Here is a 26,344-nt window from a genome sequence, read left to right on the forward strand (position 1 = left end):
TGTTTGGTATTATCTGATAGGTGTTACTTCTTTTCAGGATACTGCCTATATTTTTGCTTCTTAGCATGTACAGTTAAATAAATTATGTCAGTTAATTTCTCAGCATGGCTTTGCCTATGTTGAAGGCTATAAGAAAACATAGACGTAAATGTTCCTTTTCATTGTATGGTTGACCAGAGCCAGCATTGGGTTTTGAGCCCCAGTGCTGATACTGTGCAGGTGCATAGGAAGCTGTACTATGTTTAAGATAAAATTCATATATAATGAAAAAAATTTCTGGCAATATGGTCAAGTAATAACCTCTTCACTCCAACCTGTGCTAACATTAATAGCTTCTGAAGGTTGTTTCCATTACTACAGGAATTTTAAATATCCCCACCTTTTCCTGCTTTCAAACTCTCCACCCTTAAAACATACAGTCTTGCTTCTGTTGCTCCAGCTAACAATGACTAAATGAGGCACTACTTCACTCCCAGTAACATGGTGGAAGTGGAGTCAGGGTGCAAAATGCAAGGCCAGAGATGTGGGCTAGGAGCACTATGTCACAAACCAAGAATCTGTTTAATTGTTTGTATTGTTTAAAAAATAAATACATTTAAAAAATCCCAAGTGGTTAAAACAAATGAAGTTGGAGTAGAACAGAATGCGTCAGAGGGTGGCGGCTGGGGTAAGAGTGATTTGTGTGCTGTGCAGATGCAGTTCGGGGAATTCTAAATTCACTGTGTGGTACTTTCTGTTGTAGGAGATAGGTGCTCACAAGGAAGAGCTTAGTTTTGAACAATTTCATTTGTTCTACAAGAAAATCATGTTTGAACAACAGAAATCGGTAAGCTTTTTCATAAGTAGTCTTCATACTGTTAAACTGCTTGATCAGAATAAAGAGTGAATGCTGATTTTTTTGTTGGTTTTGTTTTTTACTAATTTTCTTTTTTCCTCATTCTTGTAACAGAAAAAGGGTGTAGTACTGTACTTGTGTAGATAACAGTCACCATCAGCAATTGGTTGAAGAAGATGAATAAGTCATTCATGTTGCTTCTTATGTGTTGGTAGTAGAGATATGCACAGATATAGCGGGGTTTCTAGGAAGAACTTTTCTTGTGAGTTTGTTCAGGATGTAGAATGTCTTTTAGGCTTGCCTGATCTCTTTGCAGATAGGACCAAGTTTTTTTGATATTTGTATTAATCTTTTTATCGCTAAGAACATTCTTAAATCACAGGCATGTATCCTGGCCATCAAATAATAGCTGTTGTTCTCATCATCTCTTATGCTTGGAGATTACTGGTGGTGAGTCCATTACAAGGCATGTATCAGGCAGTCCTTGGGAGGCGTGAATGCAGTGGAGTTACATTTTAGCAAATATATATGGGAAACTGCCTGACTACTGTTTCCATGTATTCACTGCCCAGATTCATGAACCTGGTGGAAACTACATACTTCTAGTGAGTCTGAAAGTTAGGAACCCTTTAAACATGTGTGAAAACACGTAATCTGAAATTACCTGCGTAAATGTCTTTGTTGACGATGTGCTTATTGTTGATTCAACTTGCGGTTGCTAAAATAGAAGCTTCAATAGTCAAAGTCAGCGCTGTTTCATTTGGCAATAGAGCTTTCTTGTGCCGTTTAAGTGATGCTGAAATTGAAGTAATGAAGAATCTCAACTTACTGACAGGGTTTTATTTTTGGCTGGGATGGTCTAGTTAATTAGCTTGAGCAGAAAGTTCAAGAGTAAAACACAGAATAAGGAGGTTATCTGACTTAAACTTCTGTTATTGGCCCTTGTGGATCATTTCAAAGAAACTCCTTCGTTTGCTAAACACTGCTATGGGGTGGTTGATAAGTTTCCTGCGATCTGTAAGTATGCTGTGCCAAGCTGAAAGCAATTTAGGTTTTATATTTCAATGAATAAATATGATGGATGATATGTAATTCCAGTTTTTCTGCGTTATCAAACAATGAAAGCTCCCCAGAAACTTGATTAGTTGTGTTTATAATATACATTATCAATAGCAAGGTTTTTGCCTGAGAATTGTGAGTGTTCACACTGAAAGGCCTGAAGTGCGGTTGCCAGCCTTGGCAGTATGGTTTTTTTCTTAGGCTTTTAATTAAAAATGTGTCTTGCCAACTTGTATGCAGGTTCTCTAGAGCAGACAGGCCTATCTATTTCCCCTTGCCAAACCAATGGACATTGTTAGGTGGAATTAGAAAATTGCATATTCTTTTATTATTTATCTTTTCTCCCTTTTTTGTGTTTTTTGTTTGTTTTTTTTTTGTTTTGTTTTGTTTTTTTTTGTTTAAGATTCTTGATGAATTCAAAAAGGATTCCTCTGTGTTCATTCTTGGGTGAGATTCTTCATTTGTATTATTTTTCCACATTTCCATATGGTTGTAGTGCTGCAGCATTGCTTTTTAATTACATCACTTTTTATTTGTTTTGATGCTTTTGTAAGTGAAAAGAAATTGTATGTCTTTTTGCATTCAGAAAGGTGAACTTACCATGGAAATATGTCCTGAATATGACTTGATAAATGGTTTTTACTTTCTGACTACAGAAGGGGTTTGGACTTGAATGAGTGAATTTGCCTATCTGATTTCACTAAGAGCTGAACAGAACTATGGAAGGACAATTTGATGGAGAAATTTTAACCTCAGTCTGGAGGGTGGTGTGGTGCCCAGGCTTTGCCTGGACTTGAGCAGAATGCTGATAGTAACAGTTTCTGCATCTTTGTCTTGGTGAACTTGAAAATTTAAGATGTGTACAGTGTGAAAAAGGATGTCACAGCCATTGCTAACATTTTGACTGAATTAAACCAGTTTATCTTGGTTTTGAATATTACACTAACAGATTACAGAAGTTACTTACACAGTACCCTCAGAGAAAAGTTTTTATTTCTTTAGTCCTTGGTCGTGTCATATGAATCAAACTTGGTGAGACTGCTTATAAGCACAGATTTATGAAGGATGGGTAGGTTATAAATACCTTATTGGTACCAGATGATGCGGCTTTTGTGTCCTACAAAAGGGAAAGCAGTCGTGCCGCTTTTTCTTGGTGCAGCTACATCTTGCCTCCTTTTTCAGGAGGCTTTGATCTACCACAGTAGATGAGCCGAATAATACGTGGAAGGAGTTATTTGTGGAAGTGCGGCTCTATGATAATTTAAAAGAACAGTGTCTCCATATGCCTCAACTAAACAACACCCCTGCCAAGTGAATGCTGCTCATTTGCTACAAAGCAGTGAGCACAGATTTGGTACTTTTCCCAATGAATCACTATCAAAAGTACATCAAGAATCCAGGAGGCTTTATTTTAAAGGCTCAAAATACAGTAATTAAATAATACAGTATTACAAGACTAATCTAAATTCCATTGGAGTCATAACAAGTTTCTTGGTGGTGGCAGCACGTTTATACTGTAAATCCAAGATGCAAATCCATGTTATGTTCTGCTATAACATCTGATGATACTTGCTGTCTTATTTCTTTAGCTTCACACTTTCCCTTTCTTTTATATATATAAATTTTTTTTTTTTTAGAAATACTGACCGTCCAGATGCTTCAGCAGTTCATCTCCATGACTTTCAGAGATTCCTGCTACATGAGCAGCAGGTGAGAAGGTTGCATAAATTCTGAGTTTTTTCTTGAGGTTCTTTCAGAGAATTCTGTGATCATTAAAAAGGAATGTGACATGTTATAGAATATGATTGATGTCAACTGGGATACTAGGCCTTGGAAAGACTTCTCCTTTTTTGCCATTGAAATTCACAGGAACTATTGTTTTTCGTCTGTATAAAGGCTCTGAAGGTGCACCAGAGGATGAGAGGAAGGCCAAAGTAAATAAGGTTTTAATAGGTCTCCATTTAGTCATGTAGATAAACAGGCAAGGTTAGAAATAAACACTGGATGTATGTCAAACCTGATAGCCTGACCTAGTTACAGGTGTCATCATTGGTACATCTGGGGTAATGCCTTGGTTGTGGCTGCGTTTTAGCAGCTCTTACATAAAAAGCTGCATGCATTCGAGTCAAAGGTAATTTTCTACTGAATGGAGCCAGTTTGATGTCCTACACCAGCAAGGAGATAAGGATGGAGGCAGGAACTGGAACCATGTCCTTATGGTCTTCTGTAATATCATTTAGCACAGACATAATGGGAAAAAATTGTGTAATATTTGCTAGGTGCTGCTAAGCTCCATATTTGCAAATATGATTGAAAAGTGAGACCTACACTTTCTGTATAAGCTTTCTACTATTTTTTTTCTCCCTATTTCACTGTGTTAAAAGGGTGTTCAGATTGCAGTTAGAAATGAGACAGATTATAGTTAAAGCATATTGTTCAAGGAGGGCAGCTTTTTTCTCCGTGTGTGCATGCGTATGTGTACATGTGTAGTATGTGTCTTGTGGGCCTCCAAACTGTGTAAAGGTACTTAGATGGAGATCTTCTTTTTCCCCCTCAGACTTCACAGAGGAAACACGTAAGATATGTGGGTACAATAAAATACATTGGCAGTAAACTAGACAGATGAGGAAGAAGTAAATCACATCTGTAGGTCTCTCTGTTCCTTATTTGATTTTATATAGACTAACACTATTTCTCATTTTTTTTCCTACTCTATTGTTATCTGAAGGAATCTTGGGCACAAGATCTCAGTAAAGTCCGAGAACGAATGACGAAATTTATTGATGACACTATGAGAGAAACTGCTGAACCCTTTCTCTTTGTTGATGAGGTAAGGTAATGATACTTTCTAGTAGTTCCTTGTGGACTTTCTTCTTTCAGTGCTTGTTCCTACTTTGTTAATTGGATGGCAGATCCTCTAGGCTTCTCTTGCTACATTGCTGGGTTTCTTTTAGGCTTGTATTGTAAAAATGTTTAGATTCAGTCTCTGTCTTTGTATTGTAGTTCCTCACTTACCTTTTTGCAAAAGAAAACAGTATTTGGGATGAGAAATATGATTCAATAGATGCACAGGACATGAATAATCCTTTGTCCCACTACTGGATTTCTTCCTCTCATAACACGTAAGTTACCAAAAGTCCCATTGTCTATCCCTGTTCACACAGACCTAGCCCAAGTTAGGAGAAAGTACATTATGCCAGAAATATACTGCGTGGATGTATGAAACCTTCCTAAAGCATGATGTAAATGTGGCAAATACAGTTTGTGGGACGTCTTTTCCATTTCTCTTAAGATCTTAGAGGTTTTGAGATATAACTGAACTCAGCTGACAGAAAACCCAAACCCTGAATCCTGTTATAAAAATAAAGAGGTCTTGAGTTGAGCAGAGTTCCAGACTCTGCTTTCAGAAAGTAAAGTTATTGAAGGAGCTTCCATTTTTTCTAAGCAAACCAGCCTTGTTGAGCTAGTGTCAGCATTAACTGTACCTGAACAGAAGAATGCTGCGAGAACCCCACTTGTCCTGTGGCAAAGTCCCATACTGTTAGTGTGATCTGAAGGGCAGTGGATTTGTTTTCTTGGGAAAGGAGGCAATGATGTGCACCACTGATAGATACTCTGACAGTTTATGGTGTCACAAAGTGGGAAAGATTTGGTCCTGAGCAGAAAAGGAAAGGGATATGGAGACCTTAAATTAGCACATCTAATGATCAGGACTTGGCTGTTCATGGACTTTGCCAGGATGATGAGGATTAGAGCAGACAGAGGTGCCTGAGGAAGAGTGCAATTTGCTATCCATGCACTTCTTTGTTATTTTGAGTTTATTTTACAGCCAGAACTTTGAAGGCCTGGGGACTTTATTTTTGTTGTTACTGGTTTTAGAATTTTATGCTTAGTAATGTAGCTGCTGACTTCTGTAGTTTGTGTTGAAGGTATCTAGCCCTTTTCCTTGACAATCTGTGGTATGCTCTTCAGCCCAAATACAGGCCTATGTGATGATGAGTTTGAACCGTCTTCAAATGAAGAGGATTTGCTCATCTGGCATTGTAATGAAAAGGAAGTGTGAAGAGAGGGAGGAGTGGTGAACAAATAATGCTTTGGGAATACTTGCTCTAGATGAACCTGCTTTAGTTGGGGGGGTTGTACTAGATGGCCTCCAGAGGTCCATTCCAACCCCAACCATTCTGTGATTCTGTGAAATAAAATATTGCAGGAAATGAAAGTAAGTGGATATGGATATAGTTTGTAGGTCTATTTTGAAGTATAGGGTGTGTTACCACTCTAAATACCCTCCGCATCCCTCCAGCATGGTTATGCCTCAGCGTGACGCGGTTTAGGTATGTTTCAAAGCTCATGATTGTCTCTGCAGATATATGTCAGTCAGAGTTGGCTGATGTTTAGATCGAGCCTTTAACCTCCTCTAATTTGGTTCATTCAAAAGTCTGATTGCATCAGGTTCAGCAAAGTCCAGTTCATCCATTGCAAGTAAAAAAAAAAAGAGAAGTGATAAAAAAAGAATCAACATCCATTTTCCATGACAGGGGAAAAAATGTTGCCCAATGAGTGAGTGGGAAATGGTTGAAATGGGCTGCTTGTCTTTTATGATTTCCTTTATTCCTTAGATATCTGACAGGAGACCAGCTTCGAAGTGAATCTTCCACAGAAGCTTACATCAGGTGCCTTAGAATGGGATGTCGATGTATTGAGTGTGAGTAAAGGGTCTGTGGAGTGGTTTGTAACATGCTGTTCATATAAGCGGAGTTTCCCCTGTTTATTAAGAAAGAAAAAAGAACTGAAATCAAGAACTAGTTTGTTTTCTGAAGTTAGTCATATAAAAACACTTATTCCCTAAATTGTTTTTCTTATGCCTCGCTATTGCCCTGTTCGCTTGCTCTGATTCTTGTTCCCTTGGAATTTTAAGAAGGTCTTTCTAAATCTCATTGCACTGTACAGCAAAAATTCAACTATATGAAAGTATAAGACTTAAACTGGAATTACTTGTATAGCATAGATAGATGATTTGCTTTCATTGTAATACAGAGAAGCCTAAGACACAGAGATTTTTGTAATTTGGTGCCATTTGTCATCCTGTTTAACTTGTTTTTAAATCAGTTGATGTGTTTATGCGTTTGTTTTCCACAGACTGTGTCTGCGTCTTCATCCCTGTGCTTTGTGTACCTTGTTGAAAAGTTTGACTTTAATTTCATGTTACTTCACTGGTTCCTTCATAAAACTAGTTGCTACTGTCTGTTCAAGTTGGCTAATGCAAAATGTATCTCAAATGAAGAGTTTCAGGGTTAAAATCAGCAAAGAGATAAGCTGTCAACTTGCCACTTGTTGGAGTGTAATTATCCCTGGAAAATTGTTGTAAGCTAGTAGACTGGCAATATAGCTGCCCAAATTCCTTATTCCCATATTTCCACATGATAAAGCTTTTAGAAATTTTTTATATTATATTTTATTTGTATTGCTTTTACTTAAGTGGATTTAATTTCTTCTCTGAGAGCTATAAACTCATCTAATAGAATATATTATTAGAACATTAAAGTTTATGACTTAGTATGTGGATCGCTGAAGATTTGTATATATTCTTTCTCCTAGAGTTACTTAAATAACTGCTTGGTCTCTTCCTTTTTCCACTGCTTGTCTTTCATAGTGGATTGCTGGGATGGTCCTGATGGAAAACCCATCATTTACCATGGATGGACACGGACAACAAAGATCAAATTTGATGATGTAGTGCAGGCAATCAAAGATCATGCCTTTGTTGCGTCTGAGTAAGCTTTAATTTATTTTCCTTAAGTCTGTTTTCATATGCTTAGATATTCCTAAACTTATTTTCTCTGTAACCTAGAGCAAGAAGTACTAGGAGAATAATGACATTCCAGTAGCCTTCGTTATTGCCAAATGTGTGTCTTTAATAGATTTGGTTTTGAGGATTACATAGTGATTTACTGCTAAGGAAGACAGTAAGTACCCTAAAGGGGTTCCCATCTCCTTGCTTGGGTTGTCTTTTATTAAATTGAAGTGTGAAACTTAAAATGCTGAATAGTATGTCTTAATTATTATTATTATTTTTAAATAATAAAATACTACCAAGTGAAAGTGACAACCAATATGTCTCTCAGGTAATGTTCATATTGTAGGGGAGGTCTTAGCTGAGAAGGTGCAGAATTCATAGCATAGCTACCTTTTGATCTGGGGTGGAGTGGAGGAGGATGCTGTTTTCCTTGCCTTGCCAGTTGTAGCAAAGGCGAGTTGTCTTCATTTACATTTTGTTTTCTCTGTGAAAGGTACCCAGTCATTCTGTCAATTGAAGAGCACTGTAGTGTGGAACAGCAGCGACACATGGCCAAAGTATTCAAGGAGGTGTTTGGGGATCAGCTTTTAATGAAGCCTATTGAAGCCAGTGCAGATCAGCTACCATCACCGACCCAGCTGAAAGAAAAAATCATCATCAAGGTAGGCTTGCTTTGTGTGCTGGTAGGTAACATAGGAAAACAAGAGCAGGAGCCAAAAATACTACTCTGGCTTCACAGCTTAGCTGTTAGTTTCTGTTGAGAGACAAGAAGCCCCATGCTTCAAGCGTGTACTAGTAACATTTTGCAATATTGTACAGAGTTCTGTAAAAACTAGGTATTAAAGTGCTTGCACTTTAAAGTTTTACTTGCAGTAAGTGTTGTTACACAATGTAGCCTGTTTAAAAATGATAAAAGTATATTCTTGAATAGAAAGTTAGATTACTGTTACTTTTTCCAAAGAATGCCTCTCATTCAAGTGAAACCCAAAGTACTTGCAGGCTGCACACTTAGGTTGTTAGGATTGCTTGCAAAGTTCCAAAATTGATGGGTGTTCGCATACTGAAATCACACTGAGTTAGTAATTTAGCAAGGCATTTGTGAAACACGGAGGCTCCTATTAGAAGGCAGTCACTGTTAGAGTATCTTACCTTCTGGGCAATACAGATGCTTTACTCAGTACTGTTGTGGAACATAACCAAACAAAGACTTCTCAGATTGAAACTGCTGTAGAACTTTTCAAAAGGCAAAATTAAGTGGAGAATGAGGCCTGCTCGTGATCTCTTTAGTAAAATAATAATTACTTTTGTCCATGCTTCAGTCTTCCAGCTCTTGTAACAGTACTATATCCTGTGTATTAAACTTCTGAACAGAAGAAGTAAGGACAGATAGATAGAATCATACAGCTCTTGAAATAAGACTGGAAATCATGGCACCCCCCTATGAGGTGCAGAAGTTCTGTGCTCAAGTTTTTGGGATTTTTCTCCCCTCCAAACTGTCTGTTGTTACCTTAGATCATAGAGGGGAGTGGGCAGGGGAGCGCAGGCATGTGAATAATAATGTGACAGATCTGATTTAAAGGAAATTACAAACTACTATGAGTCTGCACAAGAGAACATCCATATCACTTTGTCTAAAAGAGCATTGAAGAGTCCTTAAATAGCTCAGCACCTGCCTGTGAGTTAGTTGTGTTATTTGGCTTTTGTTTGGAAATTGTTGTCAGTAAACAGTCAAAGGCAACTCCTACTTCAGGGGCCTGTGGGATTTTTCAGATAAGCCTGTCAAATTAAAATCTACCTGCAGCAGGCTATGCAGAACAGAATGTAGTTGAGAACTACTAGATACGAGGTGATTAATCCCATCATGAACTGCACTTCAGTATTTGATGCTACTCTTAGCCCCTTGAGCTACTGTTTTTTGTCAGCACTCTCAAGATAATTTATCCCTTCTTTTCATAAAAATTTCCCTTCTGCTCATTTTTCTTGTAGAAGAGTAGGTTCCCCATTCATTTTAATTCCTCATTGTTTTGTTTTGTTTTTCTGTTCCTTATATTCTGCTCTCTGCAGAGTGATTGTTATTTTATGCTTATTTCTTGGTATATGTCACTTCACTTGGTTTTGTGTCCTCTAAGGAATGGTGAGCTCTTACCAGACTAGTTGTTTCTTCATTGCTTGAGTGATACCTCTAATAGTTTTTTAACCTTTATTATGAGATTTAAATTTTAAAGAAAGGAATTCCAGCCCTGTTGCATAAAGCCTTGTGGAACAGCTGTTGTGTTGGTAATGACAGAGAAGGCTGTGCAATGGAGGGAAGTACTTCCAGTAATACTGAGTATGCTGAAATATTATGACTAATTTTATATATGATTCTATGTGAGTGTATGAATGTGGTGGGTGTTTTTTGTTTTTAAGCACAAAAAACTGGGGCCAAAGGGAGACATTGATGTGAATTTGGAAGACAAGAAAGAAGAAAAAAAGCAGCAGGGAGAACTTTACATGTGGGACACAATAGAACAGGTATTATTTATGTGATGTTTCCCGCAGTTTGTTACTGGGTTGTGTAATGCCAGAAATTTACATGAATTTTCTCCAGTATTTGTGTTAACACAGTCATTTGAACAGGTGCCAATGAGGGGAAGTAGGTATTTTGTTTGTTGTTACACCTTGTTTTGAAATTGTGGTTAGTGAGTTTCCTTCTGTCTTGTTTAATGGTTTTACTATCTCTCAACTTTTAGAAGTGGACTCGGCACTACTGTGCTATTGCTGATGGAAAGCTTTCGTTCAGCGATGATATAGAACAGAATGCTGATGAAGATTCGTCGAAGGTGATGGCTGTGTTTTTTTGTTTAAACATGTTCTTTTTATTATCTCAGATTATTTCAATGTGTATTTGTTATGCCAATGTTGAAATCGTAGAGGATCCGTGTCAGATAACAAGCGTATTTGAAGATAAAAGAGTTTTCAAAAGGGTCTTTGCTAAGGTACTTTGGTTAACCCTGGTTTTAATTCTCTTGGCTAACTGAGAACTTACAAAGAGGAGTACAGAAAATGAAATACAGTTTTGGTACTTGAATGCTCATGCTGATGTGTGCACTGACAAAGTCTTCATATGCCTGTGGCTAAGTATTATTGCTGTTCTCAAACTGGACAGTAGGATGACCTAAGGTTTGTTGTGTTAGTAATACAGCACACCTCTTACACAGTGCATGTTACTGATTTCACATTTGTAAAATGTTTGTCACAGGTGAAGATGTGTTACATGGTGGTTTAGCAGAAACATGAGGCTCAGTAAGGGTTGCAATAGCAGTGATGTTCAGCATGGTTTCTTTTTCTGATCTTTGGGGTTTCCATGCGTGCTTTTTCATTGTTAACATGTAGGTGCATGGCTTGGAGATCTCCATGCATATGCAGACCATTTTACCCATTCACCTAGATGTTAATGTCAGTAAAATAATTGTGTAAGGAAGAACACAGATGAATCCTGGAAAAAGCTGATTAGAAACTCTGAATTAGCAGTAGGGTGTTTTACCTTGAAAATATAAATTGGTGTTTGCGTTACTGCATTCTTTCACTTTCTGTTGATTACGTAGTTGAATAAAGCTGAAGTTGATTATGGCTCCAAAAGAAATGGCTTGACTGGGGAGGAGAGTCAAGGGTTACTATAAAGGTGATTGGCTTGTTTGTGGAAGGACAGTTCAGGGCTAGGAAGAGCTGAAATCATGAAATAGTAGATTGTTGTATCAATAACAAGTATTCTGTTTCAAAATCATAAAACTAGAAATGCACTGTAAAAATTCTTATTTTTTGATCTAGGAGGTGAAACGTACTGAACTACACTTAAAAGAGAAATGGTTCCATGGGAAAATGAAAGAGGGGAGAGCAACTGCTGAGAAACTGCTCCAGGAATATTGTGCTGAAATGGGTGGCAAGGATGGGACATTCCTAGTTAGGGAAAGTGAAGCTTTCCCTAATGATTGCACCTTGTCATTCTGGTATGGTGATTGTCATTAAAAAAATTTGGGTTTTGTTTGTTTTATGGCATTGCACAAAAACGTGTGTATTTTTCAAGTATGCATTTATAGGTGAGTGGAAATAGGAATAAGGCTTTAATTACTAGAATGTTATTGATGGGATTGTGAAAGACTACTTTCTAAATTAAACTTTAGTGTAACATAGTGCATTTTGGCAGAGGAGGCTTTGTATGAAGAGGACTGACTGATTTCCTTAATGAGTGGGCCAAAACGATCTCTAAATTTGGGGATAAATTACTGGTTTCTACACTGAAAAGGCAGTCTCATGAATGTACCTTTATTAGCAGAGATTAATCTTTTCAATGAAAGGATCCTCTAGAGAGAAAATAATAAAGAATTTTCAGGGTTGTTGGGGTTTTTTTTTTGTGAGTGTGTGTGTGTTTGCTTGTTTGGTAGTCTGGGTGGTTTTTTTCCTTCTGGTTGGAACATTACGAGGAATAGTGTATCAGATGGATTTCTGATCCAGAGAGCTGTCACAGCAAATTTTGCAGGGAGTAACTATATGCCAGATTTTAAATCATTGTGGGTTGAAAATTATTATTTTCAGTCCTGTAATCTTACTTGTCAGGATTCTTGTTACTGTTCTTACCTTGGCTGTTTTACAAAATGATACAGATTTCTTGCCTCGTCACAAGCACACCAAGTAGTTGACCAGGACCAGGTGAGGAAATGCTTCAAAATAAGAAAACTGTTATAAAACCTTTGTTTTCCTTATGCCCCTCTTCATTTCTTCAGGAGGTCAGGTAGAGTCCAGCACTGCCGGATCCGTTCTTCAAGTGATGGGGACACTGTGAAATACTACCTGACGGACCACCTCACTTTTGATAGCATCTATGATCTCATTCAACACTACAAGGAGGCTCACTTGCGATGTGCTGAATTTGAGCTGCGTCTGACTGATGCTGTGCCTAATCCTAGCCCTCATGAAAATAAAGAGTACGTACAGCAGAAGGCAAGCAGCAGGCTTTCCAGACCATCAGTCTTGGATTTTTGCATAGAAAATTCCCTGGATTCAGGAGCATACCTGAGTGTTACTTGTCTGTGGATGTTACAGGAATAGGCTTCCTTGAAAGACACTGAGTAAGATCACTGACTTTATGAGCACCTGGTAGAGCTGTCACTGGGATAGCAGCAACCAGGAAAAGCAGTGAGAACTGTAATACTTGTGGAAACATGCCAATTCCTCTGTTTGCTCGGTGTTTTACAACATCCAGTAGGTTGGATCAGATATTTAGTAGCTGGCTGTGGTCTGGCAACTAAGTGGTCATGGTCTGTGCCATCTGGAAACTACTCCCGGGGCAGTGAGCCCAAACGGTTATGTTTTCCTAATCCCACCTTCCATCTCACCCCTGTCAGAGTTGGTTAGGCTGACTTTGCCCCATGCCGATAGGAAGCAGTATAGCTTGCTGTTTATTTCCAGCTGGTATTTATTTGCCTGATGTAGATTGTAGGCAGATCTTGCTTTTGTTTGCTGGCAGAACACTGTAATCACTGTCCTTTGTTCTGTTCTCTTTGCAGTGAGGAAAAGTAAATCTCCTTTGCATGTGAAATGTTGATCTGTGACTTTGAGCTTCTTTTTTTGCTCCCCTGGGAGTCACCTACGACCCTAGATAACTGTGGAAACCAGTGAGAGGGGAGGGTAGATTTTAAGGGTTAAGCTTTCCTGCCTTTCTGTATAAGGTGGAGATGTACTGCCAGTGTAAGTGGCTACAGCTTCACTGAAGGCAAATTAGATCCAAGATAGGTCCATCCCTACAGTGAAAAATAAAATCAGGCTCTGAATGAAAGGATTCAAATGCCTGGTGTTTTTCTTTTGTCTGCATTTGGGCTTTTCCTTAAATCTACTATGTCAAAACTGAATAAAACTACTGAAAACTGAATGGCAGACAAAAAGCAGGATCCAGTGCCTTTTGTTTCAGGAAGAAGCGCAGATTTGTGTTTTATGATTTCAGACAGACAGGGTGTTCTGATATATTCTTGATGCTTTCATCCAAAATAAACTGCTGTGTTACAATGTTTTGTAATAAGCTGCTGTCATAGGTGGCAAGATGGGTAAAATCTAATGCATAATTTTTCTTGTAATGTTTCAGACTCTGTTGTTAATAACGCTGCCTGTTATTCTTACTGAATGACATTTGACAGGCTTTGTAATCATTTGTCTCTTTTGATTTTTAACTGTTGTAGTTGGTACTATAGCAACTTGAGTCGGGGAGAGGCAGAAGACATGCTGATGCGAATTCCTCGAGATGGAGCCTTTCTGATTAGAAAGAGAGATGAACCTGATTCATTTGCCATGACTTTCAGGTAAGAAAAGACAGATATGACTAGTGGCCCAATAATATTCTAGTTTTTCTTATTTAAAAAAACACTGCGGTCTTTTCAGAGTTGTAAAATTCGTGCTTTCATTCTTTGAGTAGTTAGCATGGTTGATTTGTGCAGCAGGTTCATGTATGAGAACTTGTACAAGAGTTAATTTGTGACTGGAGTAAAACTTTATGTTTTATAACAACTGTGCGTGGCCCTTCTTCACTTCCTTGGTACTCATTACTACTGGGTATTATTTTGAAGTTTTCTTTGGTGCTGGTTCACCAGTTCTAGGTCCTTATTCCTTGGAAATCCTGCCCTGTCATATAACTGACCAAAATGAAATGTCAGAATGAAACCATCAACTTTTCTTGCCAGGGAAGATATTTTTTGAAACTGGTTGTTTCAACAACGTTAATAAAATGTGTAGAATTGTGGCATTCTCCGTTGTGCCTTCAAATCAAATGACGTTTTTCTGAAAATACATATTTCTGCCACATATAAAATTGTTTTGGAAGAACAAATACTTGTTTTCCTCTTTATTTACATGCCTTACTGTGTATTGAAGATGTCCAGATTTCCCCAGCCCCCTGTGTACTTTGGTTTGAAGCTTTCTGCTGTTACCGAGGTGGATATTGTAACAACTTGAGCTGCAGCACCTTGATAAAACCATTTAACAGTGAGGAAAACAAGAAGTACTGAAACTTCAGCAGCTTGAAAAGGATGCAGGGGTATTCTGTGGGTGGGACAGTTATCAGTGGATGGCTTTACTTTTATCAGTGCAAGCACAAGCCTTGTGTTTAAACATAAGAGATTATTATTATTATTATTCAAAATTGGCTTCTGTAGTTAACAAAATGATTGTAGGGAAGAGGCAGCTACTTGTTTTGAGCAGAGTGTGTCTGTCACTTAGGGACAGTGGTAGATCAGCAATGGATTCCAGAGGGACTCTCGGTCTGATCAGAGACATTTGTGTTAGTATGAAGGTGACAGAATACCTGTCTGTAGGGGGAAAAAATAAGGAAATTTAATCTAAGCAAAAGCATGGATTTATACCAAGGCCCTGTATATTGTAGAAAAGCGAGAATGTCTTTTTGTGAATTTAATCAGGCAACTAGAATTCAGTTTGAATAAACGAGGCTTTGGAAGAGGGAGAAATTATTTGACCTGATTAAGTTGCACAAAGTAATTCTGGTTTAGTTTTAGCACTGCAAGTACCAATCCCTTTTACAGCACCTGCGCTTGTTTCACAGAGCGGAGGGGAAGGTGAAGCACTTCCGAATTCAGCAGGAAGGTCGCCATTTTGTGCTTGGAACTTCAGCCTATTTTGAGAGTTTAGTGGAACTGGTAACGTACTATGAGAAGCATCCACTGTACAGGAAAATGAAATTGCGTTACCCGGTGACCGAGGAGCTGCTGGAGCGCTACAGCGTGGTAAGCGGTGGTCTTCGTACGAGTGCTGGTTGCTGTAGCAGGTGGAGATCTAGACCTGGGGGTGCTGCATTTCATTCTGGCTGTGGTAGACCTTTGGGGGAGGTTAAGCAGGTAGTTTTCTTATCTGTGAAACTGAGATGGTTATACTGACTTCTCTTACAAAGGTTTTGAGATATGTGAAGGGAAGAGCTTCATCTTATCTTTGATTACAGGTCAACTCTTGCCTTATGATTTGATTAGGAAAGCTACTATGTGAAATGGGGGATTGTTGCTCTGCGAAAACGAGTTTGTGATAATAGCGTTGCCTGAAATTGATCTTGTCTTCCATTGCTGGATTGGACAGAGATCTTAAAATGGTTGTGCAGTTGCCATTTGCTAAGTGTTTCTGAAAAAAGGGAAATATTCTGCTGTGCCTCTCACTGTGGACCACACTGGAGTCATCTCAGGGAGGGTGTCCAACTGCCTTTTGTGGTAAAAAGTGAGAGGTATCTCTGAAGGCTTACTCTTTGAGATAAGCATGAGGAAATGTTTCCAAGAGATACTTGTCTCTGCCAGATGACTACTCTAGGAGCCTGGATAATTAGTTTAGGATAGAAGCCTACTTTCTGGATGGATGTGTTTCATGAAGAGAGAGCTTTGCTGAGGCAACTGGCTTTTGGAAAGCCTAAGATGCTGTCTTCAAATATATGTCTGTTAGAAGCTGCACGAAAAACTTGTCTGGCGTGTTTGAGGAAATGAAAATGTGATGCATTTGTTTTTTGGGTTTTTTTTTTGTGTTGTTGGTGTTCTGTTTTGTTTTGGGTTTTGGTTTTTTTTTTTCTTTTTTCTTCCTGGGGAGATTAAAAGGGACTGAAAAGATTGTAGACCTCAGGAGTATTTTATAATGTTGCCTATAGCTAAGGTTCTGTATCCTAGGACCAGGTCTGAATGGGAACACAAGGAAAGAATAAAATGAAAAAAATTACTGTGTATATTGTTTAAGAATTTTTATCTAATAGTGAAACCGATACTGGAACTAAAGTACTGTAACACAGAAATCTTAAGTATAGATATTGTCCTCCCTGATTGCACGTAGAAGGGTACTCACAATCTCAAAGTTATTTGACTGATTGAAATACTTTTGTGAGGTATTGCTGTTTCATTGTGTTTTACTGTTCATTGAACTGGCATAGGTTAAATAACAAACTCATGTTCAGCTATAGAAATAAGCATAACATAGGTGTTGGGCTTCACTCTTCTGTTTGCCTGTGTATTGTCAGGAAGGTGGTTTTGGCAGTGAATGTTCTATTAACATTAAGTGCTTCCATAATTTTTGATTCCCATAGCTTCATCATATTTTTTTTCCTTCTTCCTGTTTTTAGGAAAAAGATATTAACTCCCTCTATGATGTCAAGATGTATGTGGAACCCAGTGAAATCACTCCTACAGTGGTATGCTTAAAGAGAGATACTTGCACTTACCACAGACTTCTGAAAATTATGAGACTTGATTTCCCGTTAGCAGTAATGAAAAGGATAATTGAGAGCATTAGGCTGACTGACTTATGGGGGGCTGGACAGTAGAAATTTATAGGGCATGACTTCTTTTCTAGCATCTCTTTAAAATTTGTGCCCCATGTTTTCTTGTGTGCACATCCTGTATTGATTCATCCATATTGGAAGTCTGGGCACTTTTTGCTATTGAGTCTGCGGAGGTGGTTTGATATGCATGCTGATGCAGGTATGCCCCCAAATTAAATAACCTATGAGAAGATTCAATCTGAGAAGGCCAAATCTTCACGGAAAGAAAGTACATTTAAATCCTAAGTGTTCATGTCTGTATGTGTGTGTGTTTATGTGTTTATGAGCACTGTTACTTGTGCACAAAATTATTGCAGTTCCGTTATCAGCGAACACGGCTTGCATGCACAAATAGGTGCAGTAATTATTTATGTACTTTCTGTATAAAAATGGTGTCTTTGGTTTATTAATGAGTAATTAAAGTTTGTCGTCTTTTAAAATATATATGTTTTGAAAACAAGAGGCACAGCAAACATCTGCTTCTCTCTAATTCTTGTTAGGGCCTGCCTACTTGTAATTTCTCATAAAAGTTCACCTACTTGTAAATTTTGTGGCTGTAATTCTTTTTAGTCTTTTGAGCCAATGAATTTGCACTGCTGATGAAGCATTTGGGTATAGTAAATTCAAGATTAAAAAATTGCTTGTCCTGCTAAAACTGCTTGTTTTCCTAAAGGAAATGTGACCAGCAGGTTAGCTGACGTGGCTTTGAAGTGGAAGGTTTGTAGGCATCTAAGCCTACAAACTCCAACTGTGTATGTATGTATGTTATGAAGATTGAGGATTGATATTTCAGTGTGGTTTTCTTTTTTTTTTTTTTACCTTACAGTAATTATGTTGCAGCACCCACAAAAAGAAAGATACTTTTTTTTTGCTTTTGCTTTTTTTTCAAGCTCATACTTGAAGGCTAGCCGTTAAGTAGCATCACTTGCTTCCACCGATAGATGTCACTCTGGAACTTTAGGATTGTTTTCTAAGCTTCATAACAAAAAAAGGGATCCAATCCCCCTTCTTTTATTTTTTTTTTTTTAAGATTGCATTATTGATTATTTTGTGACCTGTCCCCCTAGAATGACCCTCTTGCTCTGTTTCTCTTCAAGCCTCAGAGAACAGTGAAAGCCTTATATGACTACAGAGCCAAAAGAAGTGATGAATTGAGCTTCTCTCGAGGAGCTTTAATTCATAATGTCACGAAGGAAACTGGAGGCTGGTAAGGACAAAGATTCCTCATAGGAGAACTTCTGGTGACTTACTAGATGAAGGGAACAGTTGAGCTTTGGGTAGTAGTTTTTAAAAACTTTGCTTGTCTGATTGCTGCTTATTAACTGTGACCCTATAAATCTTAATGCCAGGATATTTTTAAAAAACACAACCACCCACCCTCATCCTCAAATGTCCTTTCATGTCTTTTCCATTTTTCTGTCCTAAAACAATAACCTCAGCCTACAGAACCTCTACAGCCCAGTGTATCCAGTATTTTTCCTTTACTGCATTCATCCCTCCCAAACACTTGTGTATTCTAGGAAGCCACGAATCTATTACCATTGTTATCATTGCTCTGTTTCTTTCCTTGCTCTGCTAAATAGTTCTCAGGAATCAAACCCACCTTTTTTAGTGATCTGTTCAGTCGCTTTTCATAAGAGGTTTTCTTTCTTAGCTGGTTTGTAAATTGCTTGGAAAGCTTGGGAATCTAATGTTTCCCTGTAGTTTTTGCAGGGTAATCAACCACATAATAGTATTTTTAGTACTGGAAGGGGAAAAAGCCTCTTAAGTCATTAATTGCAGTTTACAGTAACTGTAATCCCTCGGAAATCATCTGTTACTACAGTTAATGATCACTTTGTTAGAGCTTTTAGCTGCTTCATCACTTATATTTTGGTGATAGCCAGCTAGACAAGCTAGTAAGGGGTATTAATGACTAATTTCTTGGGGATTATTGCTTCATTAATGGCTAACAGAAGCTCTTTAACTATATATATATATATATATATATACACACACACACTTTTCTTTTTCAATTCAGGTGGAAGGGGGATTATGGAGAAAAAGTCCAACACTATTTTCCATCTAATTATGTTGAAGACCTGTCATCTGATAACTCTGCTGAACTTGAAAGCCAGGTGAGGGTTAAGGTTTGTCCACTACGTTTCCCTAGCAGATGCTACCTCCTAGAAGTGGAAGTCTGGTTTATAGAACCATGACTTTATGTGCTGTGATTGAGAGAACACAGAATAGAGAAATGAATGCATTCTTCACTGTTCTCTGCTGCTGAATATTTTTGTCAGGACATTCCTCAGAGAAAACTGCTTAAGGAGACAGCTGATTTGGTGGGGTTTTAGGAGATTTTAATGGTTTCCTGGTAATGAAAATCATACCAGTTTAGATTTTTTCAGATAGTTTGGCTAAACTATAACATGCCTTAAACTTTTAACTACTTTTAACTAGTTTGCCTGTATAATTACTGCTTTAATATTTGCAAATAAGAAAACTATGTGGCCAAACAAATCTTATTAGCCATTTCAGACTCCATCATTAAGTTTTTATGCATGACTAACCCAGTGCTGTTTGTCAAAAATATCTAAAAATCTAGTCCAGAGTCTTGGACAAAGTTTGCTTCAACAAAAGTAAACAAAACTCCATAATAAACAGTTTTAACATTTTGGAGTTTTAAAAAGAAAACATTGAATTCTTTTGATGTTCTGAAACACTTCCAATGACTTTCCAGGCATCTTTGGAGGAAAACAGATGTATTGGATTTCCTCCCCCGGTCATTGCAGCCTTAAACAGGCTTGAAAAATGAGCAATTGTGTCAGTACAGAAGCTGCACTCCTCATTTTGACTACTCTCACTACAGAGATTCTCCTGTGTTTCTCAAAATGAGAGATTCTTGATACGGAAAAAAGCTTTTAAAATTTATAGTGGGCGTGCTTTCAGTGAAACTGAAATTAGATTTAATGGTACATGTTTATTATTTGTTAATGTCCTGTGCATATTCATGCAACGTGAGATTTAGGGTCGGATTTAACTCATGTTTTTCAGATTATTGAGGACAATCCATTAGGCTCTCTGTGTCGTGGCATACTGGTACTCAATACATACAACGTTGGTAGGTATTTTCTGATGCTTATGCACAGACTCTTAAGCTTTCTGTGGTTGAGTAGACTCTTCTATGTTTAGCAGGAAAAATTGTTGTTTGTTTTTTAAACAAAACACCTACTTGTATTAGTGTCCTGGAGTTTCATCATATTAATTGTATTAGCTGTATTAACTGTTGCAATAAATCAAGAGTGACAGCTTAGAAGAACTGTTAGATTTTAGGATAAATTTCTTGCTACTGTGTTGCCTAACAGTGAAAATGCCCCAAGGAAAACACAAAAAGCCTTTTGTCTTCATTCTGGAACCTAAGAATCTAGAAGATCCATGTGTTGAGTTTGCAACTGATAAAGTAGAAGAACTCTTTGAATGGTACCAAAGTATCCGTGAAATCACTTGGAAAACTACAGAAGAGGTATTGTTAAAAATCTGTCTATTGTTTTTTTATAGTGGACTGCTATGAATTTACAATAGGATTTGTCTTTAACTGCCATCCAATGCTAAATGTTTCCAACACGTGGTTCTTCACTCTCTTGCATATTGCTGTTTGTTGGTTCATTTTATTGATACTGTGAATCTTATTCCCTAAAATCTTTTGGGAATGGTACCAGTGTTTTATATAAATTTATGTTAACAAGAGTTTTTCAGCAGAGTACTGCGTGTGTTGCACCCAGCACCTCAGTGTGCTTAGTAGTACAAAGTAGATACCATTATAATTTTACATCTAGTTACACTGATTTAATCCTAGCATTAAGCAGAAGAAACTCAGATCTCAGACTGTTCTGTTCAGAGCTGTGAATCCACTAATGAGTATATGTGAAATCTGAGCTGCCTTTGCCTAAACTCTTCTTAATCCTGTGTACTAACTCTGTTTTCCAGTGAATGCAGTGGCACTAGTAGGGAATTGTTTGGCTAATATAATACTTTATCTATTTGTAACCAATAGGCATATTCTAGATTTACCAGACCTTCAATAGTAGTATTTCCAAATTCTTGCCTAAAGATTAAAAGATTCTGCCTAAGTTGAGCTTCTACATCCCATCCCTCTATAAGTACTGCCACTGAAAGACATTCTTCAGGACTTGCTTTTTCTGTTTTGATGTATTAATTTACCTCTCAGTCATCTTTTCTAGTATTTTAGAAGTCTTTGACATGACCAAAAAGCCCTTACAATGACTATGCTTAAGTATACTCTTTCCTTTGTTGCTTTTATTGACTTTTTATTTTTAAGTGGGTGATATGAGTGATGGAAAATGTGTTTCAGTATCATGTTGTCTCATGCTGTTTATCTGTCATCTGGAGTGGTAATGCTCGGAGGGTCACGATAATCCTATTTATAGCAGGCAAGTTGGCGTTTCAAGCAGAGGACTACAAATTCAGCAAGGGAAGAACCAACAGGAGCTGTTGACCTATTGTTGGGGGAGGAGAGATATGGTTCTTATGCCAGGCTTTCATTTAGAAGTAAAAACGAGAAAAAGAGAAACATGACCTAGAAGAAGTGTCTCTAAATGGAATGTTTCTTATGGTACAACAATGGCTCTTCAGGAGCTTGTACGGTTAGGGAAGAATTAAACACTCTGTGTTCAAAGATGCTTTAAAACTCATCAGGAATCAGTCAGGAGGCTTTTCTCACAGTGTGACCTCTAGAAAGTTCACATGATAGACTACTGCATGAGGAGGGGAAAATGATGAGGAAACGCCCTTTTGCCAGTACAGTTAACTGGCTGAATTTTGGGGAAGGAAAAAGATTAGTGAATCAACAGTATGCTACAATACGATACAGGTTTTTTATGACTTCATTCTTGGGCTGTGTCCAGTATACACAAAAAGTAAAACTAAGCTTCATGTATCTTGTCATCTCTGCTTAATACTGACACTTGCCCTGCTCCTAGGGATGGTTGTTCATTGCTAGCTCTCCTACTTGGTATCACTAGAGGGTTATGTCTAAAGATGAGCTCATGGCATCCAGAAGTGGTCCTTTGCTATTTGGAGCTCTGATTTCTGTTGGGCAGTGTCTGGGAAACCATGGTGGATCATTTAGTACAATGAGGTTTGTATGGCGCTCTCCCAAGGTTATTTCCAAGTCTAAACATCGTATTCCTCCTTACTTTTCTTAGATTTTAATGTATGATCTCTGGTTCAGTAAAACATTCTGGAAACCCATGGCTCCCTAGCTCTGATTTTCATTCCTTTTCAGTTAGTCTTCTGAGGGAATTCTTTTGGAAGACTTCCTAATTGCTGCTGCTTCATAACCTCTTGTGCCAAAGCTAATCGCTGTTCAGTACAGGACTCTTTAATGTGTTTTATCCTGTAATTGCTTCTTATGTCTGAAAAGCCTCCAGCACAAATGTCTCCACTCAGGATGAGTCTTGCTGATTTCAGTAATTCCCAGTCTCTGGTTGCAGGGACTGTTGCTCAGTTTTCACAGAGCAGGTGCTTGCAAACATGCTGGGTTTATTATTGGTGATGACAACAAGATTACACATTATTTTCTATACGTAACATTATTGGTTTGGTGCACAAATAGAAAACTACAGGAATGATGCTCATAGGGTTTGAATTTAGCAGTTTGGGAGTTACTAACAAGTCTTAAGTCCTGCTCAGGATTGTAAATAAAGAGACACTTCAGTACCCTTTGCATTTTTTCTGCATACATTTGCATTTATATGAGGTTGTAACTAAAACCGAGTAGAGCCACATTAAAATAATAAGAAAAAATAAAATCTTGCCAGGATTCTGAGAAGGACTGATTAGGGAAGCACTGAAACACTTACTTAAAAAAAAACCCCAACAAACCAACCCAAAACCCAACACAACAACCCCCCCAAAAAAACCCAACACAACTAAAACCCCAACCCATTTGGTTAGCCTGTTCTCTGAATTGGATCTTAAAAGTACATTTTAACTATGCAAGTGGCTATAAAGTATCAGATAGGAATCTGGGCAACAAAGAATGCATCGGCTTTGTCATTTCATTAGAGTATACCCTGGAGTTAGGGTACCATAATACTCAGTGTACCTGTAATCTAAAACTTTGTTATGTTTTACAGGAGAACAGGAGGAAATACTGGGAAAAGAATCAGTTGATTGCTATTGAATTATCTGATCTGGTAATCTACTGCAAGCCAACAAGCAAAACCAAGGACAATTTAGGTATTTCCTTTAATATTACACCTGAATTTTACCCTTTCTAGAATCTTTACAGATGTTAGTTGAAATTCTAGAACTGAAGATAAAATCTATCCTTTTTCTACTGGAAAATAAATTCTGCCTCACTTGTGCAGTTTTCAGTGGCACTTTGAAATTGTGCACTAGGGAACTTGATGCTATACAACAGTCACAAAAAACTTGTCACAAATTTCTAGCTAGTTAACTAGAGGCATGCTCTCGTAGGTGTCTTTCATGGGGAGGCTCACTAGTTACGTATCAATTGAATTTTTTGAGATGAAAAACTTAGGCTGAACACTTGCAATTTGTTTGTAAAAACCTTCAAAATGGATTTGCTGTGTATTATATAATTTTACTGTAAGAACCTGTTTGCCATTTATGTAAGCTATTGGAATGGTACATGGTTTCATAATATAAATGAGACCTGGGGTTTGTGTAAGTGCGGGTGTGGAATCTGACACTGAAATATGTACTACTTACTCCTTTTTTTCGTGTGTCATTGCTGCTGGAGAAGCCAGCAGATGTGCCCTCTTTCTTTAAGGTTCTTTGCAAATGTTTTTAATAAGCTGTCAGTGTGGTTAAGACATTATAATAATTATAGTAATTGTTTGAGGAATTGGGTAACCCTGGCTCATCCTTTCTTCTCCATATTTAAACCCAGAAAAAGATGTCTCATTTAAATATGTTATAGTGGTCAGAAGTACATTGTTAGCAATGATGAGATGAGACTATGACAATAGGCTCTTCTCTACCCTGTTGCAAAGCATGTGGCAGCAGGCATTTTTAACTTTCAGACTTGATGCTCAACCGATTTGCCATGTCTGCATGAGAATTGTGCCAATTATTGCATTAAAGGACAAAGTGAAACAAAGTAAAACAAAGTGTTAGTAGAAATGAAGTATAGATGTAGAGTTCTTTCTTTCTTTAGTAACCATTGCTTTTCCTCCTTACCTTGTCCAGAAAATCCTGATTTCAAAGAAATCCGTTCTTTTGTGGAAACTAAGGCAGAGAGTATTGTTAAGCAAAAGCCAGTTGAATTGTTGAAATACAACCTGAAGGGACTGACACGTGTCTATCCTAAAGGACAGAGGGTTGACTCGTCCAACTATGACCCATTTCGCCTCTGGCTCTGTGGCTCCCAGATGGTGGCCCTTAACTTCCAAACTCCAGGTAATATTCCCTTTAAAAAAGGATCTAATCCATCTTCCATTTCACCATAAACAAACCCCTTTCTGGCCTCTCTGCCGTTATAGTTGCTGTGGCTGTCCTAGTTATTTGTACTTCCCTGAAGAAGGGATGTACAAGAACTAAAGTTTGGTTTTGAACATGTGGATCACCTGTTCCCAAAGATCAGTCCCCAAAAGGCCTGTCTGAGCCTAACTAGCCCCCAGACTCTAAAGTTTATTTCACCTTGATCTCTTTGTGATAAGCAAGCAGAGAGATTTACAGTAAGTTTCAAGTGGATGAACAGTTGTTCAGCCCCAGGGAAGGCTGTGCTTAACTTTATGCTAAGGGCCAGCTGGTTTATGACACGCTGATAGCAAACTAATTGTGAATGGAGATGGGCTTATCCGGATTAAAATTGGTGAGAAATGACCTGTCAGGTTCAGTTACTGAAGGGAACAGTCTTCCAACTTCTCTTCCCAGCTCTTTCTGATAAAGTGGCCACCAGAAGGAATTAGAGAGGAGCCATTAGTCTGGTACTTCCTTAGTGTTATTCAAGTGGGGATCTTCTGTTGTGACTCTTTAACTCTCTCCCTAGATAAATACATGCAATTGAACCATGCCTTGTTTTCACTTAATGGACGCACTGGCTATGTTCTGCAGCCAGAGAGCATGCGAAATGAAGAGTATGACCCAATGCCAAATGACTCGAAGAGGAAATTGCAGATGATTATGACAGTGAGGGTAAATCTCTTTTGTAAATTATGTTTTTTACAAGTCATAAATATCTATAAAACTAAAAATAAAGCTATTATGTTTCAGAGCAAGATCTGACAGATTGTCAAAATACTGTTTCTAAATGTCAGTGTGTTTGAGAATAAAACTAATTTCACTGGTTCCTGAAAAGAAATATGTATTTTCAGCATGCTAATGAAACAAATGCTATAGGACTGAAAACACAATCCTGGGATGATTTTGTATAATTGCTAATAAAAATTCCAAATTAACTAACTTGCATTTCCAATCTATTGACTTCTCAATAGGAAGATCCTGTTGAAGATTGGTTAGCAGCAGATGAACTAGTTCAGAGATTTCCAGTGTGGGAGAAAGATATTTGTAATGAAAAACAGAAACTAAGCATTAAAAATAATGAGTTGATCCCTCCCTTCATCATATTTAGTACACTGTGACTTAATCAGAATGTCATTATCATTTTTCATGGGGAGATGGGTTTATAATTTGAAAATTATGCCATGTTGTCATCTGGTGCCAAACAGGAATTGAACTTGTTTCTGTTCTCAGTTGCTATACATTAAGAGATGTCCTTTAAAAATACATTTTCTGAGAAAGAAGAAACACTTGAACTGCTTCTCAGTACAGTTTACAGAAGAGGTCAACAGGGGCTGTGAATGTGCCTGTCATAAATAGATATGTAATAAATGAATAAAGGAATGTCATAAAGTAGATATGTAATAAAGACTGAGGAAATGTAACAAAATTTACATTACAGGCCTGGTCTGGAACTCCATACTGTGTGTAATGAATGTCAGCTACAGTATCTTACAATGAAAATCATTGGGTTACCCAAACAATGTTGAGATATTATTACTGCTGTCACCGATAGTATGTTTAATACATGCAAACATATTCAAGAGAAGGGAGTGTGTATTTTATGCATATTCTTCTGGACTTCACCCCTACCCCCTCTAGTTCTGTAGGCTGTCCTCCGTACAGAAATAACGGCGCTAAGTTTCCTTTGGAGGTGGTTATAATTTACAGTTGCTTTTGCAGGTTTTAGGTGCTCGTCATCTCCCTAAACCCGGTAGAAGCATCGCTTGTCCCTTTGTAGAAGTAGAAATTTGTGGGGCTGAATACGATAACAGCAAATTCAAGACAACAGTTGTGA

At 37.8% G+C, this 26,344-nt stretch overlaps 1 protein-coding gene across 1 annotated transcript in view; it reads left to right on the plus strand.

The window, feature by feature from the left end:
- Positions 1–26,344, plus strand: part of PLCG2 (phospholipase C gamma 2) — a 66,086-nt gene that overhangs the window by 30,410 nt on the left and 9,332 nt on the right. The window contains exons 7-29 of the mRNA XM_055727002.1: positions 743–826; positions 2,298–2,341; positions 3,532–3,604; positions 4,623–4,724; positions 4,898–5,016; positions 6,514–6,599; positions 7,548–7,668; positions 8,185–8,353; positions 10,101–10,205; positions 10,424–10,513; positions 11,502–11,680; positions 12,455–12,655; positions 13,904–14,023; positions 15,277–15,457; positions 16,819–16,887; positions 18,114–18,223; positions 19,037–19,133; positions 20,053–20,119; positions 20,364–20,521; positions 23,157–23,259; positions 24,235–24,444; positions 25,037–25,182; positions 26,230–26,344. Of these exons, the coding sequence (XP_055582977.1) occupies positions 743–826; positions 2,298–2,341; positions 3,532–3,604; positions 4,623–4,724; positions 4,898–5,016; positions 6,514–6,599; positions 7,548–7,668; positions 8,185–8,353; positions 10,101–10,205; positions 10,424–10,513; positions 11,502–11,680; positions 12,455–12,655; positions 13,904–14,023; positions 15,277–15,457; positions 16,819–16,887; positions 18,114–18,223; positions 19,037–19,133; positions 20,053–20,119; positions 20,364–20,521; positions 23,157–23,259; positions 24,235–24,444; positions 25,037–25,182; positions 26,230–26,344 (2,749 nt within the window). The remainder of the gene's footprint in view (positions 1–742; positions 827–2,297; positions 2,342–3,531; positions 3,605–4,622; positions 4,725–4,897; positions 5,017–6,513; positions 6,600–7,547; positions 7,669–8,184; positions 8,354–10,100; positions 10,206–10,423; positions 10,514–11,501; positions 11,681–12,454; positions 12,656–13,903; positions 14,024–15,276; positions 15,458–16,818; positions 16,888–18,113; positions 18,224–19,036; positions 19,134–20,052; positions 20,120–20,363; positions 20,522–23,156; positions 23,260–24,234; positions 24,445–25,036; positions 25,183–26,229) is intronic.

This window comes from Falco cherrug, chromosome 14 (assembly GCF_023634085.1).
Source record: "Falco cherrug isolate bFalChe1 chromosome 14, bFalChe1.pri, whole genome shotgun sequence".
NCBI lineage: Eukaryota > Metazoa > Chordata > Aves > Falconiformes > Falconidae > Falco > Falco cherrug.